The sequence below is a fragment of the Pteronotus mesoamericanus genome, unplaced genomic scaffold, assembly GCF_021234165.1.
Source record: "Pteronotus mesoamericanus isolate MK-2021 breed Mesoamerican mustached bat unplaced genomic scaffold, CSHL_Meso_final contig_2, whole genome shotgun sequence".
Taxonomy (NCBI): Eukaryota; Metazoa; Chordata; class Mammalia; order Chiroptera; family Mormoopidae; genus Pteronotus; species Pteronotus mesoamericanus.
Window position 1 is genome coordinate 32,663,487 of NW_026555084.1, and position 22,793 is coordinate 32,686,279.

At 53.9% G+C, this 22,793-nt stretch overlaps 1 protein-coding gene across 3 annotated transcripts in view; it reads right to left on the bottom strand.

Moving 5' to 3' along the window:
• The window catches only part of FAM193B (family with sequence similarity 193 member B), a 31,061-nt gene extending 8,737 nt beyond the window's left edge, over positions 1-22,324 (bottom strand). The window contains exons 1-6 of one of the 3 annotated variants that reach the window (XM_054568544.1): positions 22,030-22,324; positions 7,640-7,882; positions 6,588-6,819; positions 5,175-5,562; positions 2,452-2,653; positions 1,330-1,569 (exon numbers count right to left, since the gene is read on the bottom strand). In XM_054568544.1, the coding sequence (XP_054424519.1) occupies positions 1,330-1,569; positions 2,452-2,653; positions 5,175-5,562; positions 6,588-6,819; positions 7,640-7,882; positions 22,030-22,239 (1,515 nt within the window). In that variant the 5' untranslated portion in view covers positions 22,240-22,324. The remainder of the gene's footprint in view (positions 1-1,329; positions 1,570-2,451; positions 2,654-5,174; positions 5,563-6,587; positions 6,820-7,639; positions 7,883-22,029) is intronic. The other 2 variants (XM_054568546.1, XM_054568545.1) reach the window with 2 other exon arrangements.
• Between the last annotated feature and the right edge of the window lie 469 nt (positions 22,325-22,793).

Below are 22,793 nucleotides of genomic sequence, written 5' to 3' on the forward strand. Positions count from 1 at the left end.
CCTTGGGGCTGAAAAAGGTGGAGAACCAGCGCTGCTCCCCAGAGCACGGAAGCTGTTTGACCACCCAGGACCTGGAGCGAGCTGGGCTCCAGACCCAGCCTCCCTGGCTGCTGGGCTCCCAAGTGTGGCACTGTGCGGACGCAGCTGGGGCCGGGCAGGCGAAGAGGTAATGAGGTGGCAGGGGACGAGCACCAAGCCCTGCAGCTCGCCTGGCATCAGGGCGGCTCGGGAAGGGCTCACTGGCCTGAGCCTGGATCACTCCCACAGCTCCAATTACATCTCCACATCGGCAACTCCTAGCCCCGCACCTCCATCTCCACCTGGTGTCTCGTGAGAACCGCTGAGGCACTGCGCCCCAGCGGAACTCCCGGCTTCTGCCGATCCCATCCTTGCTCAGGGGAAGGCATGCCATCCTGCCAGTCATCCCAGCAAACACCTGGGACACATCTTCAACTCCTTCATCTCCCTGTCCTATCGTCAGATCACTGAAGCCTGTCACTTTTGCTTCCTCTGAAAAGCCACCAATCCTGCTCCATCCCCACCTCAAACATCTCTGCCCTGGGTCTCGGCTTTCCAACCGGGAGCAGCGTCTTGCTGGGCGACCTTCCATGTCGCCACACAGTAATCATCTTGGAATACAGAATTGACCGAGTTTATTCTTTGATTAAAGCCCTCAGGGACGCCCCCTCAGCAGCAGGGTCACGGCAAAGCTCTTCAGCAGGGCCCGTGCGGCCCCCTCATCTCCACTGTCCGTACTGCCTCTCCCGTTTCAGCCCCGGACGCACCAGGCCACCGTGGCTGCGCCGTGCCCGCCGCCCGGAGGGCCCTCCTGGTGCACGTGCGCTCGCTCCCAAGCCAGCCTCCTGGTGTGGCCCTTTGCGGCCAGCCCAGGCGGGGCGGGGGCTTTCCTCATGCCTGTGCTTGTCACACACTAATGCGCTCGTCCAGTTTTGTGTCAGTCTCTCCACTGGACCGAGCTTCTCCAGGGCAACAACTTAAATGCTCAGGCTCCCAGTATTTACATGTTTTCTGAATGAATCAATCAATGACTGACCGACTGAAGCCGGTCCTGGGTGTGGAGGGACCCAGCAAGCTGCTTCTGCGGCCAGGACTCGTCTGTCCTCCGGTCACTGGCCCCCAGTCTCCCTGACCCTGATGCCTCCCAAACTCTCGCAGGCCTCCCAGACTCACTCGGACCTCCCAGGGCAGCGAGCCGTGCCAAAGTCTTTGGCAGCCAGCACCGTTCATCCCCCAGATGTCTTGGGGGCTGGGGCGAGGGACTCCTCGGGGAGAAGAGGCGGTAGAGCTGGGCTCCCCCCCCACACCCACCTTCTTTTTCAGCTTGTGCCGGGCCCGTTTGGCGGCCCTGGCGCTGTTGGGGACTTTGGGCTCCGTGCTGTTGATGAATTCCAGCAGTTCATCCACATCTCGGTGGTCCACGGCGGGCTCCCCAGGGATCCCGCCCAGGGCGCCCCCCTTCATAGGCAGCTCCTCTTTCCGCCTGGTCAGCCGCGAACGGAGCTTCTCTCGGATCTCGGTATAATTCCGACTCGTCGGGGCAGCGGGTGGCTGGGGGAGGGGAGGTGCTGACGTTACACCCTGGGCCTGGCAAGCCCGGAGCACTCCCACCCGCTGGCAGGGAACGTGTGGTGAGAAGCGACAACCGTTCTCTCTACCAGAGCCACGGAGGCCACACGGCTTCACCTCAGCCAGGCGGGAGCCAAGGCAGTGGTGGGCGGAGGGCGCTGGGAGCGCGCTGGCCCGGGAGCCAGGAAAGCAGGTTCGAGCCCAGGCGTCGTCACTGGGGAGATGGATGACCTTGGGCAGGTCACTGAGTCTGTGAGCCTCAATTCCGTCACCTCTAAAATGAGGGCGAGCCCTAGCTCAAAGGCGCCTGGCACCGTCACCGCTTCCATTTCTTCTGCCCTCGACTGCTCTCCCCTAGCCGGCGGCCCTTCCTCTTCGCCTCAGCGGACTCCCGAACCGCTTCCTCCCCCGTCCAGAGACAGCATGTACTCTGCTCTGTGCCTCCTTCCTGGCGCCGTCCGCGCTCGCGGCCTGTCCCTCGGCTGGCTCTCACGCCTGGGGCACTGAGAGCCTTGCTTCCGCTCTGCCTTCATCACGCACAAGCGTTCCCTTCCCTGTGATTACACACGTACACAAACTCATCAGAATCATAGCTTTCCTCTCTGCCATTTCCTTTCCTTTCGCCTAAAGAAAAAAAGTTAATCTTAAGAGAAACCATGAAAAGAGCAAAGGTAGCAAAATATTTAAAAATCCCTACCTCACCAGTTTGCTATGAGGATCAAGTGAGCGGACACAGGTGCAGACTCACAGGGTCCCAGGGCGGTTACTGTCCCCTCGAGCAAGGGGTCTCTGGGGAGAGCAGGCGCTCCTCTGGCTCACCTTGGCTGGCCCCCAGCCCTCTCTGGCCTGGGGAGGTTCACTCACCGCATTGTGGCCGAAGAACTCACAGTAGCAGCAGTCACAGAACTTCCCATCTCTCTGGTGGGTGGAGGACGAGGTGCAGGAGCTACGTTCTGAGCTGCTGTCCTCTTCCTCGCCCAGCCCCTCGTCTGCCTCGCAGGGCTGGGGCAGCTGGCAGGCCAGGCCGCTGTGTGTAAACTTGTGCCCCTTGCACCCCGGGTCTCTGCTGATGGGGAAGACAGAGAGCCCGCAGATGAGAGAGGGCAGTGGAGGAGCAGGCCGCAGCCGCAACCTGGGGAAGCAGCCCCACCGCCCATCAAGGCGGCCCGGCTGCGCCAGGGCCCCTCACAGGAACAGGGCCGACGCCCTCGCTGGCCCTCAGGGCCCAGCTCAAGGGCACTGTTCTGGAAAGGCCCGCCAGGCCCCCTCTGCCCACACGCACACGGCCCGCCAGGCCCCTGGCAGCAGGGCACGCGCCGCTCTCCACCCTTCGGTCCATCGCACGTCGCTGTGACAGTCTGCCTGCCTCAGGCCGACCATGCGCTCTCCCCAGGTAGGGACTACGCCACTTCTATTTTTGGGTCCCAGTGTGCAGCCTAACAACCTTGCACACAGTGGGTGCTTCGGAAGTAGGTGTCTGAACAGATTAGAGGTCTGATGGCTCCCCTGGAGCATCCAGAGGAGGGCAGCAGGGTCAGCCGCCAGCGGGCAGGGCTGCCTTTGGGGCTCTGAGGTTAGGAAGCAAACGTGCCCTGCAGGCCCCAGACTCTAAGAGCTACTCTCTGTGCAGGTACTATATTCAATGTATTCTTTCCTTAAAATTTTTTTTTCTTTAATTTTTCAAAGAAAATTAACTGATTGTTAATTCTGATTGTGGGGGACAGGGAAAGGGAGATGGGGAGAAAGGGAGAGATACCAATTTGTTGTCCCACTTACTTATACATTCATTGGTTGTTTCTTGTATGTGCCCCGACAGGGATTAAACCTGCAACCTTGGCATATCCGGGTGGCTCTCACCAACTGAGCTACCCGGCCAGGGCTCAACGTATTATTTCCAACCATTTCCAAGGCCTGCAAAACCGGCGTTGCTGTCCCCACCTTGCAGTGGCACAGGCAGGCTCAGAGTGCTTCACGGCTTTGCTCAAGGAGTAGTAGGACTCAGCCCATGTGTGCCCGCAAAGTCCACACTCTCCCACTGCGCTGCTGACTCCGGACTTGAGGAGGCACAGGGCATCTTGTCACATAGACTGGCATCAGCAGTGGGAGCCGCGGGGAGGGCGGGGCAGGAACCGTTACCAGTGTTGCTCAGAGAAACTCCATCCACACTGACCCCTCTCCATCCGTTACATCAGCAAAATTGCGGCGCCCCGAGCCCCCGTGAGCACAGAGACCAGCGCCTACGCACTGCGCTGCGGTGCTGTGAGGAGCTCTTTGGAAAGCCATTTTTCAGTGCATCAGAAACCCTTCTTAGCAAACAAAACAAACCTGAGAAAAGATATCCTGACATCCTTTCAAATGAGAACTTTTTTTCATTCTGAGGGATCTATTCCGAGGAGAAAAATCCAGTAGATGGGAAAAGCTTTAGCTTTCTAGGCAAAGCTTTTCAGCTTTTTTAGGCAAAGACACCTTTAGAGACATTATTTATAATATTGGAACAACCTAACTGTTCCGCAACTGGACAATGGCGAAGTGCACCTTGGAGAACATCCTCCCGCCTGTGAGGCTGCGGCTGGGAAGGCCACGCAGGAGCCTAACAGTGCTGAGTGGCGCCGCGGACCACACAGACAGTGCGCGGGAGAGGCGGGGCGAGGAAACAGCTGAGAGCCGTGGGGCTTCAGAGCGGGCAGCTACAAATGTGCAAGAAACACAGATCTGAACTACAACACGGAGAAGTGTCTACCGTCTCCCCAGAACTCTGCCTTTCAAATACGTAGCACTATGACCTTTCTCAGTAACAAGATTTCCTCTGGAATTCTACCTTAGGATATAATTCCTAACCCAAGCATAGATGTGGCTGCAACGATGCTTCGGACAGCCTTGCTTATGATGGTTAAAAACGGGATGCCTCACTGTCCAGGAATAAGGGAATGGATGAAGACAAATTATGCTAGAGCTATACCATGAGACACTGTGTGGCCACCGAAAGGTGTTTCGAAGAATTTTAACTGGGGAAATGGTCACGGTATAATGTTAAAAAAAATGTACACAAAATGTTCTACATGAAAATGTATGTAGAACAGGGACTTGCCCTGGGTGGGTGGCTCAGCTGGTTAGGATGCGTTGTCCCAATACGCCAAGCTGCAGGTCTGCTCTCTGGTCATGGCACGTGCAAGAATCAACCAATGAATGCATCAATAGGTAGAAGAGCAAATCAATGTTTCTCTCTCTTCCTTCCTGTCCCTCTCTAAAATCAATAAATAAAATTAAAAAAACAAATACAAAACCCCCCCAGGGACCTAATTATGTTACATACAGAAACATCAGGAAGACTATACTGCAGAATGAGAGGTTTATCTTTAGGTTGAGGACATTTTTTTCCTTAGACATTTCTGAATTTTTCCAAGTTCCAAAAAAAAAAAACCAAACCAACCCCAAACATGTATTTCTTTTAAAACTTTAAAAACTATGAAAAACATAAACTGAGCCTACCTACCCTTTAAATTCTACCCCAACAAATGCCTTTGCAAAGTTTTCCACAACCCCAGGCCCGAGCCCACGGGGAGCACGCCCTTCGGCCGCTCACTCACCTGTGAGTGCCAGAGAGCTGCTGCGGGCTGGGTGCCGGGAGCAGAGGCCCGCCGCAGTGCCCGCCGCAGTGCCCGCCGCAGGGGTGGCTGCACCCCGAGAAGGAAGGAGGCATCTTCAGGAGCGGCATGCTGGTGGAAGGCAGGTGGGGGCTCTGACATGCCCCTGGGGGGTGTGGCACGGTGGCAGCGGCAGCAGGGCATTCTGACGCCTGCGCGGGGAATGGCGCGGCGGGGGTGGGGGGCAGCAGGTGCGGGTGGGGTGGTGAGCCAAAGGATCCAGAGTGAGATGGGGTCAGCGACGCTGGCTGGGGGTGGTGGCCGGTGGGGCTGTTAGGCGGCGCAGTGAGGTCTGAGTGCCGGCGGTGCTCTGAGACGGGGAAAATCTCACCTGTGGGCACAGGAGGAGAAAGGCGTCAGCGCGGGAGCCCAGGCCCCAGGGAGGAAAGCCAGGGGCCCGCTGCCCCCGCACCCTGCGTCCTGGGATTTGGGCAGAGCCCCTCAGCACGGAGGGCCCGGGAGCTTCTGGGAGCGCCCGCCGGGGCTGGAGCGGCTTCTCTGCAGGCAGCGGCTCAGCTGGACAGGGCCGAGGACGAGGCCCCAGGAACGCCGGCGGCGCGGAAGGCCTCGCCCCTCTGCTGTGGCCCCGGCAGGGGAAGCGAGCCCGGCCTGCGGGGTCTCCCCAGGAGCAGCGGGCTGAGGCACTGCCGCTGGGCCCTGAGGGGCAGGCACGCCAGGCTTGCCGGTGGCCCTAGGTTTCAGAGAAGCAGGAAAAGGCCTTCATGACTCCCTTCGGTTTATGCATCAAAACAACTGGAACTATGTACTGCTCAACTCTCGGTAGAGGGGACAGCATCCCTCTGAAGACCTCAGTCCCCCCGCTTACAAGCAGACAGTGATTCCGTATGACACACGGCATCAATGAACTGCGATTCCTTCTTTCAGTCTCTCAGGGCCCCTCGCTCAGGGTCTAAGGAAGGTGTATGGGGCTGCGAAGCAGCCAGTGATCATGGCTGCTCCACTGGGAGACAGGGGTGTGTCTCTTGCCTTGCCCACCTCTTGTGGAGAGAAGTGCAGCCTTTTCTTCCTGCCCCTCAAGTGGAAAAAAAGAGGCCGAGGACCCCGGACGCCATCGGCGCTGCTGCAGGGGCAGGCCCTCGGGGCCCCAGCTCCTAGCTTCCAGAAGGCCCTCCCAGACCCCACCTTCTGTCCAACCAGTGCCCCGGGGCCCCCTTCCGGCTGCAGCACTGCTTTCAACTGCAGAGTCCTGGTGAAGGAGTGCCCCTCTGCTTCCACCACGGCAGCTCTCCATTTCCTTAATAACCGATCTTCTGGTTTGTTTGAACAAAGTGGTTTCGGAAAACACAGCTGCCTACATTCCCGAGGCCTGTGTGTCTTCTGAGCTCGGAGACTCACCGGGGACGGAAGGAGGACTCCCGAGCGAGCTGCCCGGCACGGCCCCGCTGGAGTGTGGGGAGTTCCAGAGGCCTGAGAGCTTATGCGCGGACAGGAACGAGCTGGGATCCCAGTCCCCTGAGTTCCCATGGCAGGATGAGGACGAGGACGAGGACGATGAAGAGGACGACGAAGAGGAATGAGAGTCACCGCCACAAGACTGAGATTTGCAGGATGTGTGTGACAAGGAGATCTGGAGAAAGGGAAGAACAGGCTCCTGATGAACCAGCACACGTCAGGGCAGACCCTCTGCTGCCTCAGCTTACCCGAGAGCCGGCTCCTCTAGGCCCCTCGCGGGGCCGGAGCTCGAGTCCCACCACGCCAGGCACGGGGCACATGCCGGGCCTCGGCTGGGAGGGGCCGTGCCACTCCCAGTGAGGTAACTGGGGGGTATGGATGCTGGAGAGGGACTGGGGGCGGGGGGGGGGGGCAGCGAGCAGAGAATGCCCGTCAGCTGCGGGCCTCTGGGAGTCCTGAGAACTGCCAAGGAGTGGAGGGTCTCTCAGTCGGGAGTCCTGAGGCTGAACTGACCCTGGGTGAGAGTGCGGTTGGAGGGCGCGAGAGAGGAGGAGGCCTGGCTGCTGCGACTCAGGGGGCGGCAGGCCCAGACGGCTCCCAGCGCCGTGGGGGCCTCCTAGGGCGCCCTGCAGGCCCTCAGACTGACCTTTGCCCTCTATGCCACACTGATTGGTGTTCAAGCTGCCACAGAGCCGAAGGCAGCCTGAAAGGCAGACGAAAGGGGCAGGGTCTCTGTCTACCAATCCTATGGGCCGGCGCGCACACTGTGCAGACTCTCCTCAGGCGCCAGGCGCTGCCGAAGCCTCTCTCTTCTTCCCCCACAAGTGAGCCCAAGCCACTACTGCTGTGTGCGTGCAGCCCAGCAGCCTGTTGGCCCCGGGCACTGCGGCGCCCGAGGAGAGCCACCTCAGAGGACAGGGACGCCCCAGCTCAACAGCCCGCCTCCGGGCGGCGGCCCCGCGGCACTCAGGGACCTCTTCACAGCGGTTACCTACCGCCACTGCGCGCTCGGGGCCTGTCTGCCTTTCATCTTCCTCCACGCTCCTGCGGCAGCTCTGGCAGACCCACAGAGGCATCTCGCCTAGGAGATTCTTGACGAGCTTTGGCATGAAGTCGGGGGGCAGCTTCTCACCCTGCAACACCAGTCCGTTTTGGGAAGGCCCCTCTTCCCAGCCTTTGCGCTCCCGATGACACAGCAGGCAGCGAGTCTGCACAGACTGGCGGGAGGTGTGGGGGACCTGTCCGACAGAGAGAGACAGGGTTTCCCGGGGGGAAGGCTCTGCTTACAAACAATATCCACAACAGTACTAGTGCCACTTATTATGTGCCATGCACTGGGTTAGGCCCTTTATATACACAATTTTAGCTCTTGTAACAGCTCTGCAAAGTAGGTGTTATTTTCCCATTTTTTAAAGATGAAGAAACAGATTTTAAAAAGTAAGTTGCCCAAGGTTACAGAGCTAGGAAGTGGTTGAACTAGAATTTAAATCTCAGTGAGGATGATTCCAGAGCTCGTGCTCAAATGCCCCAATGCCCCGATGTCTCCAAGTCTTGAAGGTTAAAGGGAAGATGGCCCTTCCTTCTCTGACATGTCCGGGAGAGGCCACAAGCCTTGGGCTATCTGTGCAGTTACAGACCAATCCCCCTCTGGAAAGAAAGTATTTCAGGTAACAGAGAGTGTGGGAGGACATGTGGGTTTCCTGAAGAGCTATGTAACTGCACTAGGACAAGGCAGCATTTTGGAAGAAGGGCTTGTATGGCCAGTCAAAAGGCATCGGCTGAACTGAAAACTGAGCTGGAGAGAAGGTAAGGCAGACCCTGGTGCTTCTGAGAAGCGAAAGGTGTGAAGAAAAGAACCCGGCTGCCCTGCCTGGTGTGACTCCATGGACTGAGCGCTGGCCTGCAGACTGAAAGTTCGCTGGTTTGATTCCCAGTCAGGGCACCTGTCTGGGTCGGGGGCGTGTGAGAGGCGGCTGACTGACTGATGTTTCTCTCCCTCTCTTTTCCCTCCCTTCCCCTCTCTCTAAAAATAAATAAACAAAATCTTAAGAACATGGGCTCTGGGGGCCAGACCGCCATGCACTCTGACCCCTGCCCGACCACATTATTAGCTGGGTGACCTTGAGCAAGTTGTTTCACCTCCCAGGCTCTAACCTCCTCCCCACCTCGCAGAGCTGTGAGGTTCGGTGCGCAAAGAGGGAAAGTGCCCAGCCCCGTGCGTACCCACAGCACAGACCCACTGCACAGTGATTGCTATTTGGACTTCTCTCCTTTTAGGAGAACCTCGACATATATGTATTTCTAGGTTTTCTTTCACATTGAGGGGTACTGACAAGGAGACTTACTGGACTTAATGACCCCAATTAATGGCTTCCCTACATCCTCCACCTTTGTACTCCCTCCCACCCCCACCTCTGACAGCGGGCTTGGTCATGTCCCTCTCACAGCCTACAGGGTGTTAGCAAATGCGCTGCCGGCACAGGCCTGAGAGCGAATGAACTTCTACTTGCTTCCTTGCATGGCCGGGCTTGCTCGTTCCTGCACCTCTGCCATGTCACGAGCGTGACCAGGCTAGCTGTTGGGGGGACGTGAGAGACGTGTGAAGAAAACTGAGTCTTTCTAGCTAATTGGCCGGCAGAGGAGATACCTGAGGAAGCACAGCTGAGATCAGCCAAGCCGGCCCCAATCGGCAGAAACACTCAGTCAACCCAGAGACTCAAAAGTAGTAATAAGTGGTGTTGTTTTAAGTCACTAAGCTTTTTTTGCAGGAGCGGGGAGGGGCATTATTACATGCAATAGTTAACTGATATACCTTCCAAACTGACCCATCACTAGCTAACAGGTGTTTGTAGAGGGCTAAGCAGAGGAATACTAAGGGTATCATCCTCATCTTACCAATAAAATGCCACCATCTTTTTTTGGACAAAATCATCTTTTCTCGGTAAGATGGCATCAGTGTATCCTTGAATTTGTCATATTACAATTACACTGACCTTGGTCCCTGATTTTTAGAGGTGATAAATGTCCAAACAGTAGTACCAGGAACATGTGGAAACATCTGGGGCAGTACAAGGGCCTTGGAAAAGTGCACCAGCAAAAGAGAGAAACGTAACATGTGGATCTCATATGAGATACTGAGAGTCTGCACGCTCTCTGCCAAGGGAACATTTCAGTGGGCAGGGCAGCTCAGTGGCAATTGCAAAAGGATACAGCCTCCTAGCCCTGGCCAGGGTGGCTCAGGCGACTGCAGGGCGGTCCCTTAAACCGAAAGGTGGTGGGTTCCATTCCTGGTCAGAGCACAGCTCTGTGGTGTGAGCTTGGTCCCCCGCTGGGGCATATGAGAGGCGACTGATCGGCGTTTCCCGTTTCGCTCCTTCTCTCCCTCCCTCCCTCCCCTTCCTCCTCTCCCTCCCTCCCTTCTCTAAAAATCAATAAGCATGTCCTCAGGTGAGGATTAAAAACAAAAACAAAAACAAAAACAAAAAGCCTCCTAGAACCCATGGAAACAGTGGAAGGTGGGTGGAGAAGAATTACGGTCAGAGAAGTTAAGGCAAAGGAGGCCTTTTTGCAAAGTGTACCCAGGAAACGTCCCATAGCTACAAGGTGCCATAGTAACCACAGGGGTGGGGGTGGTGAGGCCCACACTCATGTCCCTTTCCCTGTAATGACAGTGACCACAGTCTTAAAGCAAACTCCTGGACGTGCAATTTTACTACAATAGAGTTTCATTTCATTTGGATGTTAGAGTCTAAAGTTACTACATACGATGAAAACCTTTTATGAGTAGAATCATTCTTTAAATTCTTTATATAGCCTGTGAAGAACAGTGTATGTGTTTTAGGTACGACCAAGAATTCAAATGTACAATATACAGTATATGGCAATATGTGATGTGTTTTTTTCTATTTTCTTTTAAAAGCAAATACAGAATTCTTGTAAGTTAAATGTGCAGTCAGTATGACTGCATTTAGTGCCAGAGTACACGTGGGAAGCGCTAGGGTGCAGTGGAAACAAGACTGGCTTTGGCATTAATCCTGGACCTCTATCGCTTACCAGCTGTGTGATTTGAGGCAAGTTATACTCACCCCCTCGCCTCACCTGTAAAATGGGATTATGTCCCAACCTGTATGGTTGCCGTGAAGTCCAGTGTCAGGACCATAGTATATGTTGCTCAATATATGGTACCAATTACGCAAAGATTTTATTATTTACTTATTTGAGAGAGGGGAAGGGAGGAAGAAAGAGAGGAAGAGAATCATCGATGTGAGAAACATCGACCAGTTGCCTCTCGTAGGCTCCACAACCGGGGACCGGCCCGCAACTCAGGCCTGGGCCCTGACCAGGCATCAAACCAGTGACCTTTCAGGTGGTGGACAACGCCCAACCCACTGAGCCACACCACTCAGGGCAACATATGGCACTAACTACGAACCGGATGGGACTGACAGAAAACGGCATTCTAAGTCAGGCCTGCAGTGGGAAATACAGGCCATTGTATTTTACAAGAATGTAAGAATCTCTCATATGCAATGACTCTAATGTGACTTGTTAGATTTCTTAATCCATGAAATTATTAAGTTCCCCAAATATTCTCTGTACTCTCCTGCCTCATGCCTTTGCTAAAGGGGACTCTCAGCTTAAAATCCCCTTCCTTCCCATATTTATCAATAAGGAGCTGGGAAGGGCTTAAATGCCCAGCTTAAATCCAACCTCATCCAAGCTTTCCCCAAGAGTCCTCTTACAATTCTCCGCCTTCCCATACCCCACAGCACACCGCGCCTTGGTGTGCAGCATCTGTGCTTTCCACTGAACTTACCTACCTACATCGTTTGCCCCTTCTACTGGGCCGCGCGCCTAGAAGGCAAGCACCAGGTCGGAGCCGTGTCTCGCTCCCTCACACTTGCAGCACAGGGCCTAGGCGCCACTGGGCACGCAGTGGCTAAACCAGATTTGTTCAGTGTTCCCACGGCAACACCACTGGCAGGCGGCCTGGTGAGGCACTGCTTGAAATGATTGCTTCCCACAGAGAAAGGCCATCTCCCCACCCTGGACCTTCACCCAAATGGTTCCAGTCTTCACTGAGGAAGAGTGGAGGACTACATGTCTTGAAGATTACAACGGGATGCCTTCGTTGATGGAAATAAAGTTAAAGTGACTCTCCCTAGAGCCAAACTGGGACACACCATAAGTGAGATGAGCTGTCAACAGGAGTGAATTTACAGGACAGGCTGTCTTTCCAGTCGGAGGGAGAAACACAGGCGGGGAGGCCATCAGCTCCTACCCGCGGCAGAGACACCGCCCCCTGTAACACTGCACAGGGCTGCCCAGAGGATTAAGTGACTTTAGAGACGCAAAGCTTAGCTCAAAGGATCCACGCAGTAGACATTCATTCTATTACCTAGGCCCCTGGGCTGTTCTGTTCCTAATAAGTCTACACCAGAAACCAGCTTACCCCCTGACCTGAGTTTGGTACACGTGAGTTGTTTCCAGGCCCAGGCAGTTCTGGAAGCACCTCCCAAAGCTGTCTTCACCGTCAGCCTTGGCGCTGGCGCTGGCGGACAAAGCCTGGTGGGGACTGGGGACTTCTCTCTGTGACATTTCCATCTCTGCCTGCCTGAGGACCCTAAGTTGTAGAGATGTTATACTCAGTCACTGTCTCTTCACAGTTCTGCTTTGGCAGAGAAAAGCTCCTGGTTCAGAATTAATTCCTCTCACTGCAATCTCCGGCCATTTTCCAGTTTCCTGGCACTCACGACCCCTTTCGCCCTGAAGCCGACCCAGGCTTTGGGCTAGCTGTGCTCAAGCTGTGTGTTTGGCATCTGGCACAGCATTCCCACACAAAGAACATGATCAACAGATATTCCCAGAATGAACTAAACATCCAACCATTTTTCTTCCACACAAAGGTTGATAGAACTGATTCTTAAACCCAGCAGTTCTGGGCAGCAACTAATTATTCCTTCTCCCCTCAGTTTAAATCTCAGAGCCTCTCCAGACGCACGTCTAGACTTTGGCAACAAACGGAGGGGAAGGAAGGAGAGGTTCGAGGGGTTCTCTCAAGTAGGGATCTGCTCAAACAAGTTCCAAGATAATTCTGCTTCACTCTGAGCCAAACCAAAAGCCCCAGAGAGCGCGTGGGGTTGCTCACAGGGGACCTGTATTACAGCACGCACGTCCCCAGGCGGTCAAGGAACCAGGTGAGCCCTCACCGCCGCGGCCACTCCCAGAGCAGGGGCCTGGCAGTGCAGCCATTAAAACCGGTATCTTTGCTCCCTCACCTGACCCCGCCCTGAGACTTTTTATCTAAGCAGCATTATGTTAGGCGTTCTAGTTTCTTCCTGGGGTGGGGGGGGGATGCAGAGAGATGAAAGAATAACTGATAAACTGGTTATTTGGACTTGGGTACTGGTAGACATTAAAAAAAAAGAAAAAAAGAAAAAAAAGAAAAAAAGAAAAGGGCCTGTCCCCTCAGGCAAACAATTTATTTGTGGCTAATGATAAAATTCAACCTTTCAGGCAAAACTCAAAATTTTGGAAAACTTGTCTCCACTACTATGAGCTTAACAACTTCCTAATGCTTGAAGCCTTTCCTGATGTAATCTGTGTTGATATTAACAAATGTTTATCTTTTAATATTATAAAAATGAAATGGGAAAACATTTGGAAAATCTGCATAGCTCAATGAACCTATTTTCCAAAGGATCAAAGCAAGTTAAAGAATCACACATTGGTTAGAAGTCTAGCAATTTTAATGTAAATGAGTATTTCATCATAGATTTCATACTGCAGAGTATCAACCATCATCTGGAAAGACTATTAAAATACTCCTCCCATGTCCAACTCGGTATCTATGTGAGACTGAATTTTTTTATATACTTCGACCAAAACATATTGCAACAGCTTGAATACAGAGGCATATATAAGAATCCAGCTTTTTTGTATCAAGCCAGACATTAAAATATGCGCACAATGTGTTATAGATTTGTGCACCTGAAACCTGTGTAATTTAGTTAACCAGTATCACCCCAATAAATTCAATAAAAAGGAAAAAAATAGCAAAAATGAAAACAAGACTGTAAGAAATGAGAATCTCTTCTCACTTATTTTTTGAAAATGTAGTTTACATTAAAAAATTATGTTAATGTGATAGCTTTAATATTGCTATTCTTAAGTGAATTAGTAACTAAATATTTTTTAAACTTTCTCTGCTTTAATACTTAATTTGGCAGATATCAATAGATATAACCAACAAAAGCTCTACAGGTCCTCAACAACGTCTAGGAATGCAGAAGGGCCCCGAGGCCGGACGCGCTGATAACTGCTGATGTAAAGCACCCAATGGTGCCTGTCGCCCACGGGTGCACAAAATGCAATAGCGATCAACAGTGATACAGTTCCCAGCGTATCTGGGTAGCTCCTTGGCGGCATGAGTAAGTCTCCACCCCAGCCTTTGTGCCCACAATTTAGGAACTAACGGGGAATAAGCCCGGCCACCAGACTAGGCCGCCGCCAAGGACGGCTCTGAAGCCGGGTCTAATTCCCAGCACTAGACCTGCTTTCATTTCTCCTCACGGACTCCTTATACTTCCAAGAGTTCATGTACGTTTGTAGAGGATTCCCCCAAGACAGATGCTGTATCTAGCCAGCAGCTCTGCAACAGCTTCCAAATTCTATTCTGAAATGACCCACTGGAGTACCCTTCTCTGACGGCTCCCAACTCCAACAGCCTCCTTGTCACCAAGGCAGGCAGAGGACATCAGTAGCGGCTGACATTCCCTTTCAGAAGCAGAGAAAATAATGAATTCCCAGCCTGGAAAAACTCATCAGCTCAGTCATCAGCGTTTACTCTTCCATTTGCCCATTCATTCCTTCATTCAACAAACATTCTAAGGGCCCTCCCTGGCGCCAACCATTGCGTTAGGCCCTGGAAAGCGTAACACCATAGAGAGTTCCTGCCTTAAGAGCCAGACAACTTCATGCCCTGTGTTGTCAATGCTCCCAAACTACCAGGATGCCTCGCATCAGTTTTGGAGAATCAGGTAGGAACATAAAATAATACACAATTGAAATTAATACACAAAATAAATTAAAAACCACCAACAAAGCAGGACATCTTTACCTAACGTAAACCTGCTATTTGCCTCCCTGAGGGCCTATCCAGTTTGCTGACCTTCCTTTGGCTCTTCTTCCCACCCTGGCCTCTCCCCACCAGGCCCCCCTTCTGGCTGGGCTAACCCCCAGGGCACTCTCTGACCCCCGGCACTTGTGACTGGCCCGGCTTGTCTCTCCAAGCTCTGCTTCCAGCTGAGAGCCTTAGCTCCCTGCACGCTCAGCACCTCCGCACTACTCCCTGGCTAATTTCTACTCATTCCCTAAGATCCCGCTTAAAGGCCAATGAAGCTTTTGAAGGACCAGACTAGGTAGAATTAATTCTATTAGTACTGTACCTATTGCTTTGTGCCATAGACGTATTCCCTATCTGTCCCTAACCCCTGGCGGCATGGGGCTCTCTGGCGGCAGGGAGTGCACCCTGGTCATCTGAGCGTGCCCGGGGACCTAGGCCAGGCGTGGCCCTGGCCCGCAGGCCAGCGACCAAATGAACGCATGCTTAAAGCCCATCTGGCTCACGTCTCAGCTGTCTACACGAATAGAATCTAAAACACAGCTGAGCTGACCCTGATTGGATGGGCTAGACTAAAGGCACGGCTGTGTCACCCCAGGCCACTGATGAGAGGGCTTCGGTGCTCTGGTTCCCAGGCCATTTTAATGCTGGCAATCGGAGCTGCAGGGAATTCTTAGGGAGCTGACACAACTGCGGCTCAGTGCCCTGGAGCTCTCACCCCAACTCCCACCCAAGCTGTTGGCTCAGGGCCTCCCACGAGGCAGGACAGCTGTTTCCGACCATGAAGCCAGTCTGTGGAGAAATCTGCTCTTGTTGTACAAGCCGAGCCGGGGGAGGGCAGTGAGTCTCTCCGACCCAGGGGTCTTCCACCCCGCCAAGGCCAGCTCATCTGTCCGACCTGCTTCCTGGGTGCGGTCAGCCACAGAAGGCCCGAGCTGCTGCCTGCTGACCTGGAACTGGGCTACCTACTACTCTAATCCCAGCACAGATCTCTCATGGGCAGGAAAGTATGGCTTGGGAGACAGACTGTTGTGAGTTCCAATCCCAGTTGTTATTTTATGTATGATCTTGGATTATGACTCAATTTCTTTAAGCCTGTATTTCCTCATTTACGAAATTAGAATAAAACCGTATTTTACAGAGTTGTGAGGACACAAGGAAATAAATTATGCAAAGTACCTGGCCTGGGCCTGGCACACAGTACGTGCTCAATACCCGTTAGTTTCTTTTCCTCTTCTGTCCTGGAAGAAATGACAGGGAAACTTACTAAGTGAGACTTGCCCAACCCAAAGTTACTATGTGAAGCACAGGACAGAGGACTACACAGTGACCTTCAAGGCCTGTTTGAACCCCCCCAGTTGACACTCTTTAGCTACCATTTCCTCATAAGAACGTTCAGTGTTTCAAGCCTGTTTTTCTGCCTTGGTTTCCCTCTATCTATTCATTTCAGAACGGAGGGGAACCACAGGGAGAGCTGGGGACCCAAGGACCTTGCGCAAAGGAGGCCAATGGGACGGCAGCTTGGGTGCAGAACCGCAGGGTGCACACACAGGGCCTTTCTCGGGACACAGCACAGTCCTCTTCTGCCCTGCACATCCTGCCACAAAGAACCATGACCCCCTCCCTTCCCCAAAGACATAAAGCACTCGCTCACACCTTCCCTCTGCCTCTCGCTTTTCAGAATCAGTTCGGGTGTTGCACCCTCCTAAGCCCACGGGCAGAATGAAGTGTGCTTTGCTCTGGAATGCCCGAACACTTTTTTTTTAAACCTCCATCTTGAATAGTTTATCACAGGTGCCCCAGTTGTGGAAATCTGCTTTCTCCACCCCACAGGTAGCTTTCCGTGGGCAAGGCCTGTGCCCCAGAGTTCAATGCATCGCCACCCTTTCGCAGAGGTGGCAGCACGAAGCGGGGCGTGGGCAAATGTTGTGACACAGAAAGGAAGAGCAGCAGCGGCAAAGTATCATCAATAAGGGAACTACTGAAGGACCAGGGAAATTTTGTTTTTTGTTTTCTTAACACTAAGGCTGTCTCCACTCCTGTTCCTGGGGAAGCTGCCCCTGGGAGGCCTCCGCAGAGATCCCCTGGGCACCCTCAACTCAGCAGTTCCTAGACCCAGCCGCAGCATCACCTGGGGCAGCTGAACAACAATAGGCTCCAGTTCCGTGGGTCTGGGACGGGGCCCAGGAAAGCACAGGGGGCCTGATGATTGGCTAGGCTGGGCTGAGGGGGAGGGGGACTCCAGCAATCACAGCTGCCTTTCTCACTGAGAAATAACTACTGGCTCCTCCTGCAGTATCGGAGAATGTACTGAAGTGCATTATGCCTGTTTTCCTACTTGAAACCTTTCACTGACTCGTCACTGCCTACAGGGTAAAGCCCAGACCTCCTGGTGTGGTTTTCAAGAACTCTGCTAACCTTTCCAGCCTGACCTCTTGTTACTCCCCGCTGAGTTGGGTGCTTCGTGCCTCGGGTTCTTTATGCGCCTCCTTTGTTTAACCACTTTCTCCCACCTTGTCTTCTGGAGGAACTTCTAGTCAACCCTGAAGCGGCTCTGAAAAGTCCTCTCTAGGCTATCCCAATTGTGCGTCCTCAGCACCGAGCACCTGCAACAATCAGCTACCCCTTGTGCTCCGCGCTTGACCTGCCGAACTGGCTGAACCCTAACGTAAGCCTGATGTCACTGTCATTTTACACATGAGAAAACAAGCCAAAAAGACTGGTCCTAGGACCTAGGATGTGAACGTTACTCAAAGGAAGCGATGCTCTTCTAGCCTTACTGTAATTACTGCCCACGTGTTCTCCAGGCCATGAGCCCCTGTGGGCAGGGACCTCGCCTGCTTCACTCCTGCACACCCAGCGTTCGGCACAGATCAGGTTTCCATTTGCGTCTGCGGAATAAATGAACACCCAGGCTGGGCAAGAGGGCGGCTGGGATGGTGTGAGCAACGGGCTCACGCGAACGGCTGCCAGCCTGGTCCAGCAGCGGAGGAGGCAAGAGCAAAGTGGGAGACACCTCACTTCTTGTATTATAATTTAGTTTAACAGCCATTTTTTGAGCACATAAGGACCATGTACAGTAAATACCCCAGAAATGAATGAAAACATAACCCCTGTTCTCAGAAATTCTAGGTTAAGTAAAGGTGTTAGACTCATAAGATCCATCTAATATCAGATATTGAACTTACAGCTCTGGGGTGTTTCAAAGAAATAAAAATTTAAAAAAATCTTGGCAGGTAAGTCTTCATGTTCAAAGGCCCTTTGGCATTTCTGCACAGTGAATGTCTACTGGCTTCAAAGAAGAACTGGAGGCAGCAGGGTCCCCCTCAGTGTCATACCCCCCACCCCACCCCGTGCAAGGGAAGTGCCCAGGCTGGGTGGCCGAGATTTTAAGGGGGAGGTCCTTGGTCATCTCTACGCGTGTCTGAAATAAAGACCCTAGCACAGAAGTCATAATGCTTGCTGAGTGGATTAAACGTAATGAGACGGTTGTAATAAAGTCACTGACTGATCATCTGCTCTAGTCCCTTGAGGGAGCAGGTCGAACTCTGAGCAGTGGGAGAACCATGTCTCTAGAGCCCCTTTAAACTAGGCTGGGCACAGCGGCAGGGATGCTACGGGGAGATCAGAGATGGGAAGGGCAGCACGAGCTCAACCCCCACCAACCACCAGTTTATGGTCCGGCATGTCTCCTGGGGGTTTACGGAGCGTGCACCCCTGGGTTACAAGCTGAGCGGTCCAAGAGAAACCTAAAGCCAGCCAGCAAAGCGCAGGTGAGAACACTAACTTCGGATGGCCACCTGGCACAGCTCCGGCTGCACACGACCTCTGACTCCTGCCTCTGTGTGAGCCTCGACGTACTAGGTGCTACGCGGGTTGCTCCACGTTCTCTCGTGAAGCTGCTGATGAAGCTTAGAGAGGGGAAGAGCATGTCCAGAGTCACAAAGCTGGAGGGGGCCTGAGCGTGGAGTTTACTCCAAGTCTGTAACACTGAGCGCTATTTCTTATGCCTACTCAACTGCTTTGTACGTTTTTCTTTTTCTTTGCTAATTGGACAGTAACTGTTTGTCCTCTAGTGAAATAAAGGAGGATTTGGGTTCCTAGTGAACAGGCCAATATAGTTGAGTGGCCCAAAACAACTGGAAGTAGACTATTGAGAACCCAATTAAGCTCAAGGCCCTGCGTTTAAATGTGTACGTGTTATGCAGATGAGCGAAGAGGACTTGATGAAACCAGAGTGAGTGCCCTACAAACCTTAACTCAGAGGAAGCAAAGCTCTTCTAGCCCTACTGCAATTACTACACACATGTTCCCTGGACCCTGAGCCCTTTGTGGGCAGGCACCGTGTCCAATGCAGTTCTGTGTCCCCAGCTAGCCCACGGTCTGGTACAAATCACGTGTCCTTCACATGCTAAAGGGGGCCGACACCACTCAGAGACCACAGATTACTGCCTTGTGGAAATGTGGGTCCAACAACAAACTTTTAGAGTTTTAAGAGATGACATGAACCCAGTTTTGTGGGGAACCTTTCAATTTTTAAAATATTGGTTCAGCCCTGGCTGGTATGTCTCAGTGGACTGAGAACCAAAGGGCCACCGGTTCCATTCCCAGTCAGGCACACACCTGGGTTGTAGGCCAGGTCCCCAGTAGGGGGCGCTTGAGAGGCAGCCACACATTGATGTTTCTCTCCCTCTCTTTCTCCCTCCCTTCCCCTCTCTTCTTTCTCCCTAAAAATAAATAAACAAAATCTTTAAATATATATACATATAGGTTTAAATAAAAACAAAACCAGAAACAAAACGATGTGTGACTTGGGACACTGGAACCTGCCTGTGGACTGGAAATGGTCTGATTCGCCATCTTGGGATTCAGCTCGGCCCAGGACACTGAGTTTCACTTTACTTACCCACTCTGTGTGCATAAGACAGGCTTATAAGCGGCAGTGGGAGCCAGAGATCCCCACCTGGGGCAGAGCAGTGACCCGCCCCTCAGCACAAAGCCCTGCTTCCGGCATCTGGAACCCACCTCCTGCCCAGCTATGAGCGCGTCCTTTGGGGAGCAGAGGGTGCACTGAAACCTACAGTGGGAGTTATCTGGGCAAATGCTTAGTTGCTCTGAGTTTCTGTTTCTTCATCTGAAAAATGGGATGACAGCCTTTGTCTCCTTCAGTTCATTCATTAACATTTGTTAATCACCAGGCATGGGCTATAATGGTGACTGACATGGTTCCTGCACACTCAGGGTTTACGTAGCAAAACCAGCCCAATAATTACACCAATAGTTAACTCATCATATTTGTGCTAAATGCGGAGACGAATACAGGGGTGATGGGAAGATTAGAATTAAAGTATGTAAAGTGCCTGGCATGAATAAATGAATGAAATGGCCAGTCAGGCACTGGAGTAGGTAAGGACATGGTAGGCATGTACCATGTTAATGAAAGTTACAGCTCTTAGGAAAGATGCGCCCTAAATAAAAGCAATTATTACGCTGCCACCCTAACTTTCTGGCCTTTAAAACTCAGGCAAAGTGGCAGAGGACTCTACAGTACTGGATGGTTTAAATGAGAAGGAGAGAAAACAACAGCTCCCTGGCTCTCCCTTCCCCACCCAAGCCCCCTGCCCGCCCCTCCCCCAAGAAGGGAAAGAAAAAGCTAGAGGGGGAAGCAGCTGCAGGGTCAGAAGTGAAACGAGATGAGGCTGGGGTCCGACCTGGGCTGTTGCGTCCTTTGGAGCCAGTCTCAGCCCAAGGTAGGAAATGGGGGTGAAGGTGGGGCTTTTAATACTCAGTGAGTAGTGACGTTCATTAATGAGTAATTAAAAATCTTATTGTGATCTGAGACACAAAGGAGACCAGCATCAAAACTGGGTTACAATAAGCACATGTTCTTCACAGATTCATTCTCTCTCTCTCTCATTCACCTAGTTCTTTCTATTCTGTGTCAGCAAGGCTCGGGCTAGGTGTGGAAGACCAGGCAGATGACACAGTATGTGCCCCTGCGGAGGTCACAGTCCAGTGTGGGAACAGACACATCAACAGAATGTTTCACCACAGAATAGGGAGTGAAACCAGAGGGGAGCACAGGGGGCTGTGGGCATAGAAGGGGCACCTCGCACGACTGGGGAGGTGAGGGAAGGCTTTCTGGGAATAGGACCCCAAATGGCATCCCCACTCACATGCACAATTCCAGAGATTCTACTAGAAGGCTGTCAAGAGCCATGCCTTCTGGCTGCACCAGCCTCCCAGAGTCCCCTGCTGCCCGATGCAGTGTCTGCAGAGCCAAACGCATCTTCCGCCACGCCTCAGCCTCATCCGGAACCGCATCCGACCCTCCAAGACTCCTGCAGGAGCCTGCCTTCCCTGGCAGGCTCAGCCAAAAGACCAACTCAAAACTCTTTTGTCAAAGCAAGCTTAGGGTGAGCCACCCAGCCCCAGGTGCCACAACCCTCCCAGAGCAACTGTGGCTCGTGCCACCCGGGCCTCTCGGTGAACACTGGCAGGGTACCTCCCAACATCTCCTTTGCTCAAAAGAAAGTGACCTTCTTCCAGGCAGCAAGCTGGAAGCTTTGGCGAGTCCTCCTACTGCTCACTCTCAGAATGCACCGAACCCGGGGATGCGAGGGTCAGGGCAGGCAGCTTGCGGGTCAGGGGCACAGAGGAGAGAAGGGGTAGGTAGGCTCCGCCGGGTTTCCACCTCAGCGCAGGGGCCTCGCCACACAGTCTTCTGGACAGCCTGGCTGGCTGCTCCACCAGCTCCGCGGGGCAGGGACAGGAGGGAGGCCCCAGGAGACAGAGCTGGGGGCACAGCTGCTGAGGGGGCAGCGGCTGCAGGCAGCGAGGGGAAGGGGTGGAGCCGCCCCCGGGGGGAGAGGGAAGAGAATGCAGCCTTCCAGGCCCCAGGACCCCGAGCTGGCCCGTGGGTGGGTGGGTGGGGAATCAAGTGGGCCCGGGCAAGGCGAAGGACAGGAGGCTGAGCAGTGGCGTCAGGATCAGAGCCCGGTCCCAGGGTGGCTGTACCACCAGAAGGTTTAGTTTCTGCTCCAGCCGGGAGGCGGCGGGAGGTACAGGCAGCCTGGTCTCAGGAGAACCCGACGGGCCGTGCCTCGGCTTTGGAGAGAGGGATCCAGCCTCCACGCCTGCCTCGGCGGAGAAAGCCCCAGCCCCGGCCCTGGGGGTAAGATGGTCCATCCCCATACCCGTCCCGGACCAGCTCCGGCGAGGTGAAAGCGCCGCGACATCCGAGGGCGCCTCGCTCGCTCCTACCTGCAGGCCAGGCGCCAGCTTGGGCTCGTCCTCCTCCCTGGTGCCGTCGCAGTCGGGCTCCGCTGGCGCCTCGGGGGGCCCTGCACCCGCTCCCGCTTCCAAGCTCGGCGGCGGCGGGGGCTCGGGCGCCTGGGGCTTCTGCGGCCCCGCAGCCCGAGCCCGCTCGCGCCGGCCCGCGCCGCCGCTTGGCCTGCTCCGCCTCCGAGTCATGCTGCCGCTCGCGCCTCTCCCTTGCTCCGCTTGCGCCGCCGCCGCCGCCGCTCCCCTCTCAGGACAACAGCCAATATGGCGGCGCCCGGCTCCCCCTTCGCCGCTGCCAGCAGGTCAGAGGGCACGGGGAGTCCGCGCCGCCGCACTAACCCCCGAAGCTGCGTGCGCCATTTTGAATAAGGTCACCACCAGGAGTTCCGTGGGAGAAAGTGGTTGGAGAGGCGCCCTCGCGGTCCCGCGACCTGCGCGACGAGAGCGTGTCCACTGTGGTAACCGTGCTGCACGGCCCTGGTTGCTAAATCACTTAAATGGATGAATGAATGACTTTCTGTAGTGCTGCGGTGCTTTCACTCTCACCACCTGACTTGTCGCGCTCACATGGAGTGGCATGTATCATTACGGTCGTTCCCATTTTGTGGTGGAGAAAATCGAGGCTACGGAAGGCAAAATGGTTGCTCAGCATCGTCCGGCCTGGTGGGCTCGTGGACAGCCTGAGCTGAAAGGGACGAAGGCTGCGCCCAGGCCTTTATTTGCAATGTATGGTTCACTGGGAG